Genomic DNA, 22031 nt, shown 5'->3' on the forward strand with positions numbered 1-22031 from the left:
TACTACAAGTTCAACCACTAATAACAACATCTCAACTCATGTCTTTTTAGAAGACCGCTTTCATTTTTTCTTAAGAAGATCGAGCACATATTGTTTCTTGAGGTTCGAATGAGCTTGATAAAAGATGCGAAGCTTGTGTTCTTCAGCAATGAGAATTGTAGTACTTCTAAAGCTTCAGAGGGTGAGATGCCATCTAATTTCATAACCTCTTCCAAGACTTTATTCACTTTTTCATCCATCTTTTGCTCTCTCTTCTCGGCTTTGGCCCACGCATTAGCCATTGTGCCAAGATTAACATTAATATTATCAAAAATTTTCCCGAAATTACTTGTAGCTTCATGAAGAGAAGAAACCAAATTATCAACATCACTTTGAAGATTTTTCTTTCGTTTCAATTCCTTGAGCTTGGGTTCTTTTGAAGATGTTGAATTATCATTCTCTTGTTTAATCGAGCGCTTCTTGAATTGTATAGAGTGAGTAGTTGACCGACTTCTTGAATCAGCATCATCCTCCTCATCACTAGCTATGAAAATTGACTTCTTTGTAACTTCAACATCTATGCAATTGATTGCTTCCACAAAAGACTCACTTTGATCACCCGTGGCCTTATCTTTAGCATAAATTTCCTCAAGGATGTCATAGTGAGGAAAAGGTACCCCATACAATCCTTTAGCCTTCTTATGAACCTATTCCAAAACAAAACATAAAATATTGAAGCAATCATGTGGACTGCTACAGTCCCTGCTCACAATCCTAACATACCCTACTCTCATGTACATTGAATAAAGTCAAATCAACAAGAAACAAAAACTTACGAGTAGAACTTTTGCACAATATTCACAAAGTAATGTATAAAAGATCCCAGAACTTTACCTTTGCCCATTCATCGAACACTGCTCTCTCTACTTGCAACATCTTCTTATCGGCATCCCATCCAAATCCCGAAGTAGATAACATCTCAGCTAGTGCACTGTATTTCTCTGACCAATGTTTGATTCTTGATTCAATGTGCGGAGAAGCCTTCAAACCACAAATAGGAAGCTCACCATTAATCAACTCTTCCAACCTACTCATGTAACCATTTTTAAAACCGCCCTCACCTTTCCACTTAGGATCAGTAGACAATTGGTGTAAATACTTTATAAGCATCGAATCTTCTTGACATGTCCAAAAGCGCTTATTCTTGCCCCTCCCTCTACTACTTCCCTCTTGGCTAATGGTATTCACCTCCATTTCAAGTACCTGCAATATACATATAAACTAAAGTGAAATTATTTATATTTTGTCAATGCACAATAATGAGAAAGTATCAGAAACTAGAAATGTATGAATTTTCTTCTTAAAGAATCTATTGGTACGATTGTGTGGCAGACGTAGCATTCAAACAATTAAACAATCGTTTAGTACAAACCTTGTCTAACTCTTGCCCTCCAAGCATTAAAAAATCTTGAGCTAACGTATTTCTATAATTAGTCCATCGATCAGAAGTAGCTATTGTAGTAATGTAATCAACTTCATCATCAGAATCGTTATCGGAATTGTCATTACTCATATTCTCTTCTTCTACATCATCTGTGGGCATCACTTTCCTTATTAAATTATGAAGTAAACAACAAGCCATCACAATACGTCCTTGAGTTCGAATAGGGAAAAAAGAGAGGCTTCTAAGTATACTCCATCTCCCTTTAAGTAACCCAAAACATCTTTCAATTACATTTCTTGCTCGAGCATGCTTCATATTGTAATACTCTTCTGCAGTTTGTGGTTGTCTATCTGTCCATTCCTTAAGATGATATAGTTGCCCTCTATATGGAGCAAGAAAACCCTCACAGTTTGTATACCCCCCATCGACCAAATAATAGTTACCTTCAAAATTATTGAAATTTGATGATTAAAGTGAGTTTTATTAACTATATAATTCTTCTTTTAATAACTACCTGCGAAACACGGACACGGCTGGCAAGTGGCGTGTCGCGTGTCCGACACGTGTCGGACACGGACACGCGACGAACACGCGAAAATCCGTGTCCGACACGTCAAATGAAGTGTCCAATTTTTTAATATTTTTCGGACACGTGGACACGGCAAGGACACGCGACGGACACGGCAAGGGACACGGAAAGGGACACGTGTCTTATTTTAAAAAAAAAATTGAAAAAACTGAAAATAAAGAAATAAACTCCTCTCACTTATTTTATCAAATTTAAAATAAATGGGTTGATTGGAATAGACAAATTTTGGAAGATGGGTTTGTCATGTCTTCATCAAAAGAATACTCTCATAAATATTTTTCTCTGTCTTCATCAAACAGTGGAGTCTGTATTTACTATTTATAATGGGGTGTGTTTACATTTACATAGGTAATAGCTTCTGTCTCAACCTCTCAACTTAGTATTAGTAGCATCTTCATCGGATTCTCATTTAAAGGATGTGTCATTTCTAGTTGGAACTCTTTTCTCATTTACAAATATCTTTATTATATATTTACGTGTCCCCGTGTCCTCCATTTTTAAGTTGGCGTTTTCCCGTACCCGTGTCGTGTCCGTGTCCGTGTCCGTGACCGTTTTAGTGCAACCTAGATAACTACATGTTAAATTTACCTCTAGGAACCCTAAAGCCATTTGGCCTAGTGAGAGCATTGCGAAGAACACGAACATCGTGAGCAGAGCCTTCCCAACCCGGAAGAACATAGATAAATTGCATGTTGGGTGCACAAACACCCAACACATTCATAGCAATGGTACCTTTTCTTGTCCGATATTTACCACGACCTTGGGGATGTACAGTTACATTTACGTAGGTACCATCCAATGCTCCTAAACAATTCTATAAAATCAAATAAACAAAATCACTCTTGTAAATACACGTAAGATTATGGGTAAAAATTAGATGATTAAGCAACTAGTACCTTAAAAGGTTTCCACCTTTCGTCTTCACATTCTTCTAATATTGGTGTGGGCTTGTAAAGCAAATGCTCATGCAACTTAAGTATAGCCCTCAGACATAAGTTGAATTGCCGACTCACGGTCTCTCCACTTCTTATGAAAAAGTGAGCAATAGATCTATTTTTTTATGGTGAGCTAAAGTGTACAAAAACATGGCAACTATCTCATCAAGAGACATATTTTTTGTCCGAGTGAGGCCTCCAATCTCCTTAAGCATCTCACAAATAATATTAAAGGTTTGTCTATTAACCCGAAGTTCACTTTTCCAATGCACATCACTTTCTTGTATTAAGCGATGCATAATTTTTAAGCGCAATATTTTTCTATCTCTTTTACTTTGGATCAATTGAACACCCCTAACCGTAGCAATACTTGTCATATACCAAACCCAATACATCATAAGAACTACAACTACATTTGTTACTACCAATTGAAGTTGTTTTAGACGTCTTTTTCTCCGTAAGGATTGCATAATTCGATCCATTTATGAGAATTAATTAGAAGCTGTACAACAAAAATTAGACTCAAAAATCAAAATCAAACAAAACCATTTACCCCATCAGCATAATCTCCATTAATATATCAAATATTAAATTCACATTTATCTCCATATGAGTGACAATAACCTACTAATAAATAATTATCTCATATAATAAACTAAAGAACCCTTAAAAAAACTTTCTACAGTTTCACTCATTTTTCATCTGAAAAAAAACAAAACCCATTCACTCAATTTTCCCTTTCTTCCTGTATTCAAGATCAAAAAGTATCTTTATAATACTATTTCCATTATTTCTTTGTATTTTTAAAATCAAAAATCAAACAATCAAACAATCAACTCCTAAGCTCTATGAAATGTCGTTGAATCGACATCTTCTCAAAAATCTTCTTGAAGTTCAGATGATGAATACATTCATAGATCGAAGAAAAATTAGCAAGTTGTGTTAATCTGATGTATGCTTTTTTGGTATGTCTTGATTTTTTACAAATTCTTTTTTCATTTTCTATATTTTTATGATGTAGATTGTTTAATTAGATCTTAAAACACTATTTTGCTTTTAGTTAAAGCTCGAATCATAGATAGATTGGAATTTCTTTTAGTTGTATTAAATTTTTTGGTTCATACATAGATTGGAATTTCTTCAATCCGTGTAGATCGAGATAATTATTGAACAAATAATATGTATGTGAAGTGTAAACAACAACCAGGAGAAAATCATACTAATCAAATACTACAGATCAAAATAAGGGTTTGAACGAACAGTATAAACAGTATAAACAAAAAAATTAAATTCAGAACTAGGGAAAATTAACATCAAATAATCAAAAGGAGTAAATATCAAAAAATTTAGAGAAAACATACCAAAATTATTATCTTGTTGAAGGAAATTTGAACGAACAGCAAAACTGAAAAAGCAATGGAATTTGAGTAGAGTTAGCAGGAAATAGAAAGTGAATTGTTTTGTTATTGGAGTAAATGGAGCTGTAACAAAATAAGGGTAATGGATACCCTAAGGTAATGGATTGGGTTACAATATTTCCGTACCAAACATTGGGTAAGAGATTGGATAAAATAATTCCCTGACTTGGGCCCAAAATTCTTATACTAAACAGGCCCTTAAAGTTATTAAGTATTATAGTAAACACATTTTTCCTTAAAGTCTAAAACTTCCCTAGAAACCTAAATTACTTCTGGATTTTTAAGTATTGCATTAAACACGTTTTCCTTAAAAGTCTAAAACTTCCCTGAAAAGCTAAAATGTTTCTAGTTAATAAGTACCATATACTATTACTCAACTGTATTACTATGATAACATCATTATAACTTCAATTAAGTATTATTATGATTATGATTACACTTAGTATAAATTTGTTAATGCATAATTGATAATTTTCATGCATTATCATGGAGTGGTGAAAGGTTGTATATGAGGATTTTGCGGTCCTATATTTTATGAATCCAAACAATCTATAAAAAAACAAAAGTAAACCTACACCGTCCATGGCACGAGTATAATCCTAGTCATATTAAAAATGTTTTTGAAGACTCAACTCTGTTAAATAATGATAAGGGAAAATTGAAGACTCAATTTTCTTGAATGATGATAATTCAAAACACATATTGATTAAACAAATAAATTAAGTAATTACATTTAGTCTTTTAAGTAAGTCTAAAATCATATTTGATATACATTTTATAAAAGATATATATTTAAGTTCGAAGTCGTTGGAATATGCTTAAAGAACTTAAGTTTATTTTGATATTAATTTTATAAATCTTGAAATACGTTGTCAAAGTCTTGAAGATATTTACATTTACAATCAGGTTAATTTCGTAATTATATTTGGAATATTTTAATAAGTGAAGGTTCCTTAAAATTATATTTGAAATATTTTAATAGGTCAAGGTTCATTATAATTGACTTGATATTATTTGAAATTAAGTTTAAATATTTTGTTTGAACGTTTAAGATATTATAGTTCGAGTATTTTGTATTTGAATTTGAAATTAAATATGTGCTTATATTAAGTTGATGTTTAAAAATAGTATAAGGTACATTTGCTTTGTTAAATATAGTACACGGCTATATTTGATATTGAATTAGTTGATTGCTAATTATAGAGTTTCCTATTAATAAGATAATATTTGAATCAACACTAAAAATAGTAAATGACTATTTGAACTAATACTAATAATAGGAATTAATTTGAATGATTGTTTGAACGTTGATAAATCTGGTTTGTTCTTATTTACATTATCTTGTATGAGTACTAACGTGGCAGCATAGCATTGGATATTAAAGACAAATTATTTTAGCTGTCAATACACGTCAGTTTGAAGTAGAGGTGATCAAACACCGGGCCGGGCCGAGAGGAAAAAATCTGTCCATTGATGCGGGCCGGGCCGAAGTGCAGGCCAAAAAGTTCTTGCCCAAACCCGTACTGTGCGGGCTTTTGCGGGCCTATGTTATATATTATTTATATATATTATGTAAAATTTAAATAACTTTATAATTTTTAAATTTTTATGTAAAATTTATTTATCCAATCTAAAAGGTACTATTATGAAGTATTGAAAATCTAAAGAGATTGAAGCAGCCAATATAAATGACAAACTCATGGTCCTTGCCTCCCTCCTGCTGCTTGCACTGTTGTACCAAACAATTTCTTCTATTTTTTTATTTTAAATTAATTTTAAGATAACCATGATTATTTCACTATAACTTAAAGCACTCATCAATAATGCTTTAAATTAAAAACTCTCATTTTTTTATTTAATAATTTCTAATCAATCACCGTGATTTGTAAATAACTAAAAAAATAAAAATATAAAACTAAAATAAATAAAACCAAAAAAGGCAAAGAAATTCACTAAATTACAAATATAATTGTTGCATATTATACATAATTTAAAACACAAATTAAAAATAATTGAAATAATCAAATACAATTGTTACATATTATACATAATATAAAACAAATTTAAAATGCAAATCATGAACACACACTTTTTCGGGCCGGGCCGGGCCGGCCCGCGGGCCAAACACCAAATCCCAAACCCTTCCCAAAAAAAATCGGGCTACTTATTTTCTACCCAAACCCGCCCATCGGGTCATATTTTGACACCCAAACCCTCACTTTTTCGGGTCGGGTTGGACCGGGTCGGCGGGCCGGGCCGCCCATGATCACCTCTAGTTTGAAGTTAAGCTCAAGATCTTGAAGACTGATGCAGAATGACCAGGTAAACAGAAAATAACGGAAAGGAGCCTTATTGTTTTCCATGATGTGTTGAGGCGTAACACTATAAATACAAGGCTTCATTTCAGAACTAAGATGCACCTCTTCTTATCTCTTTCTCTCTTGACTTAAGATTTAGAAATTCTATAATTGTTTAAAGAGTTGTAATTCTTAGTTCATCTAACTCTTACATTTGTAATAGGACTTAAGAGTTTGAAAGAGTTAGATTAAATTTAATACGCCTAATCAACAATACTTTTCAAAGTGTTCAACTTGTGAATCTCTATTGTGAGATTTGGGATTTTGCTTTTATTAAAGGGACTTGTAATACGGTTTTTCAAGGGGAAGAACGTGGTGTGAGGAGATAGTGAGATCTTCTTGTTTATATTAAAGTCGGATTAATAAAAGGCGTTGAAATCCTACGGGTTGAAAGAGAACCCATAGGCAGGGAGTAGGTTGGTTAGAACCGAACCTCGTTAACATATCGTGTGTTATACTTTAAAGTTTATTTTCCGCACATACGTTATTGTTTATGAATTGACTCAAAGCTGTTCCAGAAAACAGTTTTGACAGACTCCTCAAACTTTTGAGACAAACTGCCGGACAAATTTTTAATAGCCCAAACTCTCTATTCCCCCTCCCCCTCTAGAGAGTATTCAACCTCCTATTAACTTTCAATTGGTATCAGAGCTAAGTTTCATATAAAAAGAGTAATATCTTGTGATGGATCCAATAGGAGAAGGGTTGTTTGCTCAAGGACGTTCATGCTCTAGACCACGTTTGTTTTGCGGTACAAATTTTTCACATTGGAAACCATGGATGAAAATGTTCGTGATTGATCAAGATATGGAACTTTGGGAGATCATAACTAAAGGACCTAAGATACCCATGAAAAAGGACGCTCAAGGAAATGATGTACCAAAGTCCGAATCCGAATATTCACAAACTGATTTGGAATGGGTTTCCAAAAATTATAGGGCAATGAATCAATTGTGTTGTGCTTTGAATGGTACTGAGTTTAATTGAGTTTCTTCATGTACAAGTGCTAAAGAAATATGGGACAAGCTAGTTGTGACATACGAAGGAACAAGTCAAGTGAAGGAAACAAAGATCAACATCCATATGCATCAATACGAAATGTTTAAGATGAAAAAGGATGAGAATATAATTACTCGTTTTACCTTAATTACTAATAGTTTGAATTCTCTTGGCAAAACTTTTACTAATGCAGAGAAAGTCCAGAAGGTCTTGAGGTGTCTTCTAAGATCCAAATGGGGTCCAAAAGTAATCACCATTGAGGAAGCTCAAGACTTGAGAGTTCTATCGCTTGACGATCTACTTGGAAAACTCACAACTCATGAACTTACCCTACATGATGATGGAGAAAATGATGTAATACCTTTAATGAAAATCTTGCTCTAAAGGCGAAGAAACATGAATCTTCAAGTGAAAATGAAGATAGCGATGATGAGGAAGATCCATTTGCGTTGATCACAAAAGGTCTTGAAGGAATTATGAAGATGCAAAAAAGATTTAAGAAATTTAAATCCAGAAATAAAGGTAAGTCTTCTAACTCTAATTCAAACTTTAAGACTAACAAACTTGCTTGTTTTGAGTGTGGTTTTACAGAACATATTGTAAAGGACTGCCCTAAGAAGAAAAGGGAATCTTACAAAAAGAACAAGAAGAAACAAGCTATGGTTGCAACTTGGAGTGATTCTGAAGGATCATCCGAATCTGAAACTGAAGATGAACAAGCTCATGTATGTCTTATGGCTGATAATAATAACAATGATGACATAGATCAAAACCATAAGGAGGTACGTGACTTTCTTAACACATGGTCAAAAGATGAATTAGTTACAACTCTTCTTAATATGTTTCAAATTGAAAAGATTTTAAAAGATGAGAAAAACACTTTAGAGGATATAATACGTCATTATGCTGAAGGTTGTGAAGAAATCATAAATAAAAATGAATCGCTAAAGGCTGAAAAAATAAAACTTGAAAAGACTGTCAAGGTCTTGAAAGAACAGAATCTCAGCCAGACTAAACAACTTATTGATCTTAAGAATGAGAACAATGACCTTGAAGCCAGGCTCAAAACCTTGAAACATGAGTCTGAGAAAAATCTACAAGCATTAACTAAGCTAAACGAATATGAATCCAAATTCACTAAAATGCTTACACGTCAAAAACCTTCTAATGATAAACGTGGTATTTGTTATAATAATGTTACACATAACTATAAGAGTAAAACCACATTTGTGAAATGTGCATATAAACATAAACGTGCACCTACTTGCACCTTTTGTTGCAAAGAAGGACATATTAGACTTGCATGTCCTTACAGACGTAAGGAAAATTATATTATCAATAATTCCTTTCCTCTTGAATTACGTGGACAGATAAAGCAAATATGGGTTCCTAAAGGGACAAGACCACCCAACATGGTCTATCCCGAATATGGTTTCAAATTTGTCACATGGATAGCCAAGTAAGGTTGAGAAAGGTTATTTTTTTTGTTTTGTAGGTTAAACAAAAATGGATTTTAGATAGTGGATGCTCGAGACATATGAGTGGTAAAATCTCTTTATTTTCTGAAATTAAGGAAAGATGCAATGACTCAATCACCCTAGGAGACAAGGGTAGATGCAAAATTTTAGGCGTTGGTAAAATTGGTAAGAATCCATCTAAAACTATTGATAATGTTTATTTAGTTGAAGGTCTAAAATTTAATTTGCTAAGTGTGTCTCAACTATGTGATAAAGGTAATGAAGTAATATTTAATAAAGAAAAATGTGTTGTTAGAAATCCTAAAACCGGAGATACTCTCATTACTGCTCTTAGAAATGATAATGTTTATGCCTTGCATACTAACGAAATTGCAGCTCAGAATTTCAAGTGATTGAAAGCTATTACAAATGATCCAAAACTATGGCATAGATGTCTTGGTCACATCAATACTCACACCAAGCAGAAGTTGGTAAGTAAAGATCTAGTTAAGGGACTTCCAGCTCTTGACTATAAACAAAGTCCTATTTGTGACGCATGCATTAAAGGTAAACAAGTAAGAATTTCATTCAAACCGAAGAAAGTGGTAAGTACATCAAGACCATGTGAACTCTTACATATTGATTTATGTGGACCAATGCGTGTACGGAGCATAAGAGGTAAATCTTACATCTTAGTTACAGTTGATGATTATTCTAGATTTACTTGGGTTGACTTTTTGAAGGATAAAAGTGAAGTCTTGAAACCATTCTCAAGACGTTGTAAAGAGATGCAAACTCAACTGAACCTTCCAATAGTCTCGATTAGAAGTGACCATGGGAGAGAGTTTGATCAACTAGGCTTTTACTCCTTTTGTGAAAAATATGGAATAACCCATAACTTTTCAGCTCCTAGGACACCCCAACAAAACGGTGTGGTTGAAAGGAAAAATCGAACCTTAGAAGAAATGGCTAGGACAATGCTTATTGAAAATGGATTAGCTAAACACTATTGGGCTGAGGCTGTTAACACAGCTAATTATATCTTAAATAGATGCCTTATAAGACCCATACTTAAGAAAACTCCCTATGAGTTATTCAAAGGAAGAAAAACGAATATAGCATACCTTAGACCATTTGGTTGCAAATGTTTTATTCATAATAATGGTAAAGACAATTTAGGAAAATTTGATGCTAGAAGTGATGAAGGTATATTTCTTGGATACTCACTAAATAGTAAAGCTTATCGAGTGCTAAACAAACGTACAAATATTGTTGAAGAAAGTATACATGTCGTTTTTAATGAATCTGAAAATGGGACATTAAATGAAGGATTTAAGGAGTAAATCCTTAATAAACATTTTGATGATTTAAGTGATGACGAACTGGATGTTAATGTTACTAGTGCAGTTAAAAAGAATAACATGCAGGATACCATACAAACTATTGATGATGAAGGAAAACAGATTGTAAATATTGAAGACTCACAGTCTGATCTTGAGACCCATCCTCAAGAACTTGAGATAGTTCCTGAACATACTGCTTTAGATACACCAATTAGAAATATCTCAAATGAAGTAAGTACAAGTTCTTTGAATGTAAACACACCATCCATACTACGAAGAAGGATTAGAATGTCATCTCAACATCCTCCAGAAAACATTATAAGTGATCCAAACAAAGATGGGTCTTTCGTAATAAACTCAATGAGGATGGAGACATTGTAAGAAATAAAGCTAGGCTGGTAGCTCAAGGCTATAATCAAGAAGAAGGTATAGATTATGATGAAACTTTTGCACCAGTTGCAAGGTTAGAATCTATTCGTATTATGCTTGCTTTTGCTTCTTACATGAATATTAAACTATACCAAATAGATGTTAAATGTGCATTTTTAAATGGATACTTGCAAGAGGAAGTATATGTTAAACAACCACCCGGCTTTGAAAATTCTGATCTACCTAATCATGTATTCAAACTAAATAAAGCGCTATATGGCTTGAAACAAGCTCCAAGAGCTTGGTATGACAGATTTAGCTCACATCTACTTGAAAATGAATTTCAACGAGGTAAAATTGATAAAACACTTTTCATTATAACTAAAGGAAGAGATATTTTAATTGTTCAAGTATATGTTGATGATATATTGTTTGGAGCTACTAATAATTCTTTGTGCAAGGAATTTTCTGAGATTATGTGCAAAGAGTTTGAAATGAGCATGATGGGAGACATAACATTCTTTCTTGGACTACAAATAAAGCAAAAGAAAGATGGCATATTTATTTGTCAAAGTAAATATGTTAGATATTTGTTAAAGAAGTATAATATGGATCAATGTAAAGAAGTTAATACGCCTATGAGTACTACACTAAGTCTTGACCAAGATATAAATGGTAAGAGTGCTGATCAAAAGACTTATAGAGGTATGATCGGTTCTTTATTGTATTTAACTGCTAGTCGTCCTGATATCATGTTTAGTGTTTGCTTATGTGCTCGTTTTCAAGCTAACCCAAAAGAATCTCACTTAACAGCAGTTAAGAGAATCTTTAGATATTTATATGGGACTAAAGACTTTGGTCTATGGTACCCTAGTTGTGGAAATTTTAGTTTGATTGGTTTTTCAGATGCTGATTATGCTGGATACACGGTTGATAGAAAAAGCACCTCAGGATCGTGTAAATTCTTAGGAAATTCACTAATCTCATGGTGCATGTTGTTCTCAAATTTTATGGATTGCTCAACAACTTAGAGATCTTGGAATTGATTTCAAAGGCATACCAATAAACTGCGATAATACAAGTGTTATTTGTATTACTAAGGATCCTGTGCAACATTCACGTACAAAACACATTGAGGTACGTCACCATTTTATAAGAGATCATGTTGAAAAAGGTCATATTTCTTTATCCTTTATATCTACTGAAAATCAGTTAGCGGATATATTTACAAAACCTTTAAGTGCTGATCGTTTTGCTTATATACGTATGGAACTTGGCATGCTAAATGATGTTGCATGAATTAAGGGGGAGTAATAACAAAGAGTAAAAGGATTGAGATGTTAATTGTTACTTAAATACTAAGTATGTATTAAGGGGGAGCATTACATATTATTTACTTGTTTTGATTGTGATTATATGTGTGTGTTTATGCATGAGTTTGAGAATTGAAAATTTAATTTCAATTTCTTAAAAATTATTTATTTTATAAATATGGGATTGTTAATTAAGTACCTTTAATATCCCAACATTTTAATTCTTCCTGTTTACTTTTTGATGAAAGTCAAAAAGGGGGAGATATGTAGTATATTTGCTTATTGCTTGCTTATTTGCTTGCTTATTTGCTTATTTTCTTGCTTATTTGCTCTGATTTTTGTTGCTTATTGCTTGCTTATTTGCTTATTTGCTTGCTTATTTGCTTATTTTTGCTTGCTTATTTGCTCTGATTTTTGCTGCTTGCTTATGCTTGCCTATATTGTTGCATATACTATATTGTTCTGATATATATTGCTGGAAAGTTTGTTTTGATTATGTTTGCTTTGCTCTGAATTGATTTATTAATGAATTGTTTTGTTTATTGCAAAATGTATTCATGGTTAACATTCATGCTTGGGGGAGATATGAACATTTTTATGGAAATATTAATATGTTTTGATAGTTGATGATTATTGATTATAGTTCATGATCATAATGTTTGATAATCATGTTAAAGTATTGATATGATGCTACATTACAATATTGATTATTATATTTGCATGTTTTGTGATTGGATATTTGTTTGCATGCATAGATAATGATTGTGATGATATGAAGTATGAAAATTCACTGGACTATATATTTTGTTTTTATATTGTTCTGATTTGAAACTATTTTCAAAATCTTGAAGAACATTCTGATTGATGTTAAAGTCTTGAAAATATTCTGTTTAAAGATATATTGTTTATTGTTATCATGTTTTCAATTCATATTAACTTGGAAATATGATTTAGGAAAATATGGTTTTGACTTTCATCAAGGGGGAGATTGAAGACTCAACTCTCTTAAATAATGATAAGGGAAAATTGAAGACTCAATTTTCTTGAATGATGATAATTCAAAACATATATTGATTAAACAAATAAATTAAGTAATTACATTTAGTTGTTTAAGTAAGTTTGATATACATTTTATAAAAGATATATATTTAAGTTCAAAGTCGTTGGAATATGCTTAAAGAACTTAAGTTTATTTTGATATTAATTTTATAAATCTTGAAATACGTTTTCAAAGTCTTGAAGATATTTACATTTACAATCAGGTTAATTTCGTATTTATATTTGAAATATTTTAATAGGTGAAGGTTCCTTAAAATTATATTTGAAATATTTTAATAGGTTAAGGTTCATTATAATTGACTTGATATTATTTGAAATTAAGTTTAAATATTTTGTTTGAACGTTTAAGACATTATAGTTCGAGTATTTTGTATTTGAATTTGAAATTAAATATGTGCTTATATTAAGTTGATGATTAAATATAGTATAAGGTACATTTGCTTTGTTAAATATAGTACACGGCTATATTTGATATTGAATTAGTTGATTGCTAATTATAGAGTTTCCTATTAATAAGATAATATTTGAATTAACACTAAAAATAGGAAATGACTATTTGAATTAATACTAATAATAGGAATTAATATGAATGATTATTTGAACGTTGATAAATCTGGTTTGTGCTTATTTTCATTATCTTGTATGAGTACTAACGTGGCAGCATAGCATTGGATAGTAAAGACAAATTATTTTAGCTGTCAATACACGTCAGTTTGAAGTTAAGCTCAAGATCTTGAAAACTGATGCAGAATGACCAGGTCAACAGAAAATAACGGAAAGGAGCCTTATTGTTTTCCATGATGTGTTGAGGCGTAACACTATAAATACAAGGCTTCATTTCAGAACTAAGATGCATCTCTTCTTATCTCTTTCTCTCTTGACTTAAGATTTAGAAATTCTCTAATTGTTTAATGAGTTGTAATTCTTAGTTCATCTAACTCTTACATTTGTAATAGGACTTAAGAGTTTAAACGAGTTAGATTAAATTTATTACGCCTAATCAAGAATACTTTTCAAAGTGTTCAACTTGTGAATCTCTATTGTGAGATTTGGGATTTTGCTTTTATTAAAGGGACTTGTAATACGGTTTTTCAAGGGGAAGAACGTGGTGTGAGGAGATAGTGAGATCTTCTTGTTTGTATTAAAGTCGGATTAATAAAAGGCGTTGAAATCCTACGGGTTGAAAGAGAACCCATAGGCGGGGAGTAGGTTGGTTAGAACCGAACCTCGTTAACATATCTTGTGTTATACTTTAAAGTTTATTTTCCGCACATACGTTATTGTTTACGAATTGACTCAAAGCTGTTCCAGAAAACAGTTTTGACAGACTTCTCAAACTCTTGAGACAAACTGCCGGAAAAATTTTTAATAGCCCAAACTCTCTATTCAACCCGCCCCCTCTCCTCTAGATAGTATTCAACCTCCTATTAACTTTCAGTTTTGCTTTGATACAATGGATATATTAGGTAGTTTATCATCTTCCTATCAATTTATTCATATTCATTCCTCATTTTCGCCTTTCAAACACAAAATTATTCAATTTTTTTATTATTTCAATGACTTTGCATGATGTGAATAAAATTTCTGCTAATATGTCTCCACATCGGCAAAAGTTTATTTTGTAGATGAATTAGATGTTGTCATTTTTATATATATTAAATTTATTTTTACTATTGTTAAGTGCATTAAGAGGTAACACGTCGATAACTTACATTATAATATTTAATATATACTTTGATTGAGTATGTGAAGTTTCTTAATATGATTATTAAATGTCTTTATTTTTATCTGTATGATTATCAACTATGCTAAACAAATTTATCAAAATAGTCAAAAAAAACTATACACTAGTTGAGTAATAAACTATACAAGGTATTTACCCGTGCTATGCACGTGATTATAGAACTATTTTATAAAAAAATGTAATATTAATTTAGACATTGCTGTTAAATTAATACAAATGTTATTTTGAACAATTATATCTAAAAAATTTTAACATAACCAAAAAAATATCAACTAACTATATTACAAAATATCTTCAATTTGTGTTATGTTTATCAAACAACCTAATATTAGTATTTTTTTTTAACAAAATATTTACTAACCCTTGAAAAGAGGTGATATTTAAAACAAAAGCTATTCATATGCATACTAAACTTGATCTTCATCATAACAACATATATTTGATTATTATGACATTCATAACTACACATGTCAACATGAAAACAAAGTAAACATCATCTTCATCAATATCTTCTTTCTCTTTGCTTCCATTTCATCTCCACTCAACTCTTCAAAATTTGATCTCAATTTATAAACCTTATTTTATCCCATATCTACACCCTTAAAATTTCCGAGATAAAATTGCATATTCACATTGCAACGAAACAAGAACACATATATTTCTCCAGTTTATCTCAATTTTCATACTAATTGAAATAATCAATAAACTCAACTCTTAAAACACCATCTACTCTTTCTTAAGTATGTGGGATGCACTAAATGAAGTGTTTATAAAATTCATTTATATAAATTCATTTATATAAATAAGGCAAGCTATGTATGTCACATGACACAAAATTTTCTAGTTTATAATATTTATATAATACCAATAACAATAATCAAGTGTTTACAATACATAATTGTGAAATTGTGTTTGTGTATCCATTTCTTGTAACCGCCAGCATTGGTAATATTATATTTTTAATATGTGAAGTACTATTGATAGCAAATTTACATGGCTAGAAAAAGTATATAGCATAAAATAAATCTATAACCTATAAATATTGGATGAAACTCTTTTGGGAAAATATGTATGTCAAAATGCAAAATAAATAAAAACTGATGTTAAAACATCTATAAACCAAAAAAACATATATAAAAAAATACTCCCTCCGAACCAATTTAATTGTCCCATTTTCTTATTTGGCAAAGTCTTTTTAGTCGTCCCATTTCTATTTTTGTCAATCTTCTTTTACCTAAATATCCTTAGTTCACACAAGTAATTACGAATATACCTCATATACCTTACTTACCCAACTACCCTTCACTACTTACCCTTCATTACTTATCCTTTACTACTTACCCTTTTTAATGGACCCCACACCATCCTTAGTAACCGTGCCCAAGCAAATGGGACATCTAAATTGGTTCGGAAGGAGTATAAATCATAAGGCTATAGAGAAATAACAATTGTTAATAAATAACTTGTACATAGTAGGGAACAAATACTACAAATTAATATATATCCAATTGAGAAATTAGTATCAAAATTGATTATTTATAAACCATGATACTCTCATTTTAATATAAACCATGATACTCTACTAGAAATTAGTATCAAATTCTATTACTGACTACTACTCTACTAGAAATCTGTATTAAAAGTTCAAAAAACATAATTAAAATACATTTTAATATAAACAATGATACTCTCATTTATTAAGGGTAGTTGAGTCTTTTAGGTTGATTATTGATCTTTAATTTTTTTTTCTATTTGACCTTTTAGTATTATAATATTAACTATATTATGTCTAACCTCGTTATTCTAAATCAAGCATCCATATATAAAATGTAGAATTATATAATATCTCCATATTAATACATATTTAATATGACCTTCATTTTTAAACGATTCAGAACGAAAATGTGGCAAGAACGGAAAGGTATACCGCATACTGAATACTCGATATAGTACTACTACTAGTGTATAAGTGTGACCAATAGATCTGCTTTCCAGCTAGTCAAGTTGATGTCGGTCAAAATATGGTTGGAGTTTGTATTCAACTTAACATTTAATAACATAAATAAATATAGAAATGCTATATACTAAACAAAAGATCACAAAACAAGTCAAATTTAATGTATATAACATTTCATTTTTTAAATAGATAACATATTATTGATTAAATTAAGTAGATTAGAGAACCTCAACAAAAAAAAATTAATAAATACGATTTTACAGGAATATTTTTTCAAAAAAGACTTAGGTTTGATTCTTGACTCAACCAAAAGTTGAAGATAAGCAATGTCAAATGACGCCTCTTTCATTAAAGCTTAAATTTTGAAAATTACAAGTCACAACCTAAAGAAATAACTTAAACTTAATTTTGACTTGACTGAACACATGTACAACATTTAGAATAGCACTCCTAGTAAAATGTACTCCCTCCGAACCATTTTAAATATCCCATTTGCTTGGGCACGGTTATTAAGGGTGGTTTGGGGTCATTAAAAAGGTGGTAGTTTAATAACCTAATGTATGGTTTATTTCATATTTTAAATTTGGAGGATGTTGAAAACTTAGGAGATAATGTAGATTACTCCGATAGATTTGTTACGGATAGGGAATTTGATTCCATAGATGAATTACATAGTTGGGCCGATGAGATAGCAATAACAATTGGTTTTCAATTTACACGTGCTTCTTATAAACAAAAAGAAGGACGTTCTAGAGTTAGTTTGTATTTAAGATGTCACCGCTATGGTAATATTAGGGGTGATTTGCATAACCTAGATAATGTTGTCCGACTTGGTTCTAAAAGTAGAACTTGTCGATGTAAATTTATGATTGTAGCAAGTAGTGGTAAACCAGGAGAAAGACCCTGGACGGTGAGGGTTTGTCCTGGGAAAACAGGTAGACATAACCACCCGTTTTTAGTGTACAAAGATGGTCATGTAAGGGCAAATAGGATGAATGTGGATATTCGGGAGCACATACGACAGCTTAGTGCAACCGGCATGCAACCTTCCTTTATCCTGACTTCAATTAGGGAAAATTTTCCTGGTTTTTTTACTAGTATGAATCAGATATACAATGCTAGGCAATCAATAAGGAGAGAATAGATGGAGGGTAGGACTCCCCTTCAACACTGTCTTTATATGTCCAAAGAGCATAGCTACGTGGTTTGGACAAACTTGGATAGTGAAGGGCAATTGAGCAGATTATTAGTTGCAAATCCTACCTCCATCCAAATGATACGTACGTGGCCTTATGTTGTGTTGATAGATTTAACGTACAAAACAAACAAACAAAAGTGGTCACTGTGTGAAGTAATCGGAATAACGCCAACCAATCACAACTTCTTGGTTGCGTTCTGTTTGATGCGAGAGGAGGCGGCTGTGTCATATTCGTGGGTGTTACAGGGATTGAGAGATATTTTAGGCACAGCTCTCAGACTCCTAGCGTCATCGTCACTGATCGAGATGAGAGTTTATCTGCACCTATTCGTGATGTCTTCCCAGGTAAAAAAGGTTTTGTTGATTAATTATTGTCGTTCTCTTTATTGATTATGTCTTAATTACGTTCAATGTTGTGTTTAATTACTAGTGGAAAAAAACGTATTTGCTGCTTATCATTTGCTGCAGTTTTTGTATATTCGCAGCAATAAATAGGAAAAAGAATTAGAAAAAAAAACTTGATTGCTGCGGTTTTGGTGTGTGATCGCAGCAAATAATCAGTACCAATATTAATTGTTGCGGTTTATTGTTTGCCCACAACAAATACACATTTCAATGTTTCTTGGTGCAGTAAATACACATACTATTAGTAGCAATAATTGATGTGGTTGGCTAGGGCCCGCAGCAAATAACCGTTGGACAATATTAATTTAAAACCCGCCATTTCTTTTTTCACAAAACTCGACTACAACGTTAACGTACAATATACACATTGCTTCGTTCTCTCAAACCCATTGAAAAAACATTTCATCTTCATCTTCATCTTCATCTGCTTCGTTCCTCTTCTTCATCTTCACAAACGTAACAGCCTTCTGCTTCAAAGTTCTTCATCTTCATCTGCAAACTATCGAAAAACGCTGTGTGTTAATAATAGTTTCTTCAAAGTTCTTCATCTTCTTGGTTCATAAACCCACGAAATTTAATACTTTGGTCTTGTTCACCTTCAAAACCCACGACATTAAGGTATTTTTTCTCCTTTTAATTTGTTACGCATTTAAGTTTTGCAAGATATTCATGAAAAAACTCGAAAATTATGGCAACCGTTTGTATACTAATTTTGTTTCTCTATTTTTCGTTGTAGATAACATAACCCACGAAATCAAGGTAATTATATTTATTTTACTAATTTGCAAGTTCATATCTTTATTGTTTAACATGTAAGTTAGTAATTTAGTGAATTTTTGTTTAAATTGTTATTTGCAAATGATATGTACTGTTTTGCTTTTGCTTGTATGCTAGTATGCCAAATCTGGATACTATTTGAGCAAAATTTTACTATTTGTGAATTTTACATTATTCAAGTTTATGTTATTAGTTTGTTAAATATTTGTGTAATTTGTTAAAAATGTGGTTTGTTGTTATAGTTATGTCTTTAATTATTAGAATTAGAATATGATTTTATTTACAATGTAGTGCTTCATATTGAAGTATGAAGTATAGAATTAGAATATGAAGTATGTATATTTAGGGTTAAATAGATTTGGTATAAATAGGTATATATTCTTTTAGGGTTAAACATGTTTGTTAGAAATAAGTATATATGTTTAAAAGTTGTGTATTAATTTTGTTTTGAATCAATTAATCACACTAATTAGGATGACAAAAGATCGTTCTTCACTAGTGGAAAAACCTCATTTGCTGCAGTTTTTTGGCCATTATTTGTTGCGGTTTTGGCCCCAAGCAATAGTGATAGCAGCAAATGGCCTGTTTTAAATGCTGCGTATTTAAACCGGAGCAAAAAGCAGCATTATTTGCTGCGGTCAACCACAAACCGCAGCAAATAAGGAGCATTATTTGCTGCGGTTAGCCTTAGAACCGCAGCAAATAATGCTCCTTATTTGCTGCGGTTTTGAGTCTGACCGCATCAAATAATGCTCCTTATTTGCTGCGGTTTGGGGTTGACCGCAGCAAATAGTGTGTGTGTGTGTTTTTTTTTCTTTTTTTCGTTTTATACTAATAATAATCCAATAATAATGTACAATATAATAACAATGATTAATCGAATAATCCAATGATAATCACAAATAATCACCATTAATCTCTTTGTAATAATAAACTCTCGCTCGATCGTATAAATATAATAATGTAATATTATGTACGTACATATATATAATATTATATACATTAATTAAAGTCCTAAAAAATCTATACTAATTACAAAAATTAGCAAGATACGCGGCAATCTTGTCTTTTAATTCGCGCATCTCTCCACTTCTCAGATGGCGTGTTTCCATCGGAATGTCGTATAAAACCTATAATATAATATAAAATTAAAAGATTAATATAAACTTAGATTTTACCAATAATAATTTAAGAACGTAACAAATACTTACGGCTTCTATATTTTCGACTCCAAACTCCTTCACGGATTTTATAATATCGTCCATGTACTTCAGCGCGTAGTAGCCGCAATCAACGAGCCCAGAAGGTTGTTGAAAGCACTAAGAGAAAATAGATGTTAGTGCCAAAAAAGCTTAAAAACGCATAAAATCGCAACATAACACGTAATTTCTAGCATATGACTATGATTTTCAATTCTAACCACTTCAACACAATAATATATACCAAATAGTGTTGTGAGCCAAGTTTCGTGCAAAACAAACCAAGTTTGAGCTACTTTATGCGCAAAAGTGCCAAAAACGCTTAAAAACCTTAAAATCGCAACTTAACACGTAATTTCTAGCATATGACTATTATTTTCAATTCTAACCACTTCAACACAATAATATATACCAAATAGTGTTATGTGCCAAGTTTCGTGCAAAACAAACCAAGTTTGAGCTACTTTATGCGCAAAAGTGGCAAAAACGCTTAAAAACGCATAAAATCGCAACTTAACACGTAATTTCTAGCATATGACTATGATTTTCAATTCTAACCACTTCAACACAATAATATATACCAAATAGTGTTGTGTGCCAAGTTTCGTGCAAAACAAACCAAGTTTGAGCTACTTTATGCGCAAAAGTGGCAAAAATGCTTAAAAACGCATAAAATCGAATTTGAGAGCTCTATTGAACCAATTTGGGATGGTTCAATGTTGACTCTGACAAGAAGCAAAGAAGAAGAAAAAAGAATACAAGACTCAAAACAACTAAACAACAGTTTCTGATCAAAGCTTGCATACAGCTGACTTTGCAGGTCTTGCACAGCCCAACCAAGAAGGATTCAGAAGCCATGGAAGATGAAATTGGAATCTTGATACATGGAACTTCATACCTAGTCCCAAGGATATCACGATGCATCATCGAAGACCCTTGGAAATCTACGGGAAAGGTTAGCCAGTCAGCAGTTGGTTCAAGACAGTACATAATAGAGGGGAATGAACCTGCTGACCAGCAGAGCTTAGGCTTCGTGTCTAGAACATATCTTGACTCCTTGGAGGATTCTAAGGATAGAAATGAAATATTTAAACTTGGATCTATCTACCATGATTCAAGGATACTATTACCAGCCATTGGAAGAACCCCAGAAGAGTGGATGAAGGTAGCTCAGTCAGCAGTTGTTTCAGAACATTCAACATTCAATTCAGCAGCTGTCTGGTGAGAATTTTATGCATATCTTTTTGTAGACGTAGAATTTCATCAAATAATTTTAGAGCAATCAAGGTTAGTGTCTTAACTTTGAGTTCTTGAAATAAAGATTGGATTTCACGTTGTGTGCAAAATTTGGCGCAAGTGTTTTCCAACCTACAGAAACAGAAATCTTGAAAATTCAAGATTTTGTTCTTGTGTTCACAGGTGGAATTTCTGCATTCTTTTTCATTTCCTTTACATTTTGATTGATTAGTTTAAGCAAAATAATCACAAA

The 22031-nt window shown here is 31.8% G+C and overlaps 1 protein-coding gene across 1 annotated transcript; it reads right to left on the bottom strand.

Annotated features, from left to right (window-relative positions):
- Window positions 1-1452: 1452 nt before the first annotated feature.
- Window positions 1453-3075, bottom strand: LOC130824997 (protein ALP1-like). The gene is made up of 4 exons (XM_057690021.1): window positions 2909-3075; window positions 2601-2826; window positions 1549-1866; window positions 1453-1463 (listed from the first exon to the last, which is right to left on the bottom strand). The coding sequence occupies exons 2-4, from the start codon at window positions 2731-2733 to the stop codon at window positions 1453-1455; spliced, it is 462 nt and encodes a 153-aa protein (XP_057546004.1). The 5' UTR covers window positions 2734-2826; window positions 2909-3075.
- Window positions 3076-22031: the final 18956 nt, after the last annotated feature.

The sequence above is a fragment of the Amaranthus tricolor genome, chromosome 10 (genome assembly GCF_026212465.1).
Source record: "Amaranthus tricolor cultivar Red isolate AtriRed21 chromosome 10, ASM2621246v1, whole genome shotgun sequence".
NCBI lineage: Eukaryota > Viridiplantae > Streptophyta > Magnoliopsida > Caryophyllales > Amaranthaceae > Amaranthus > Amaranthus tricolor.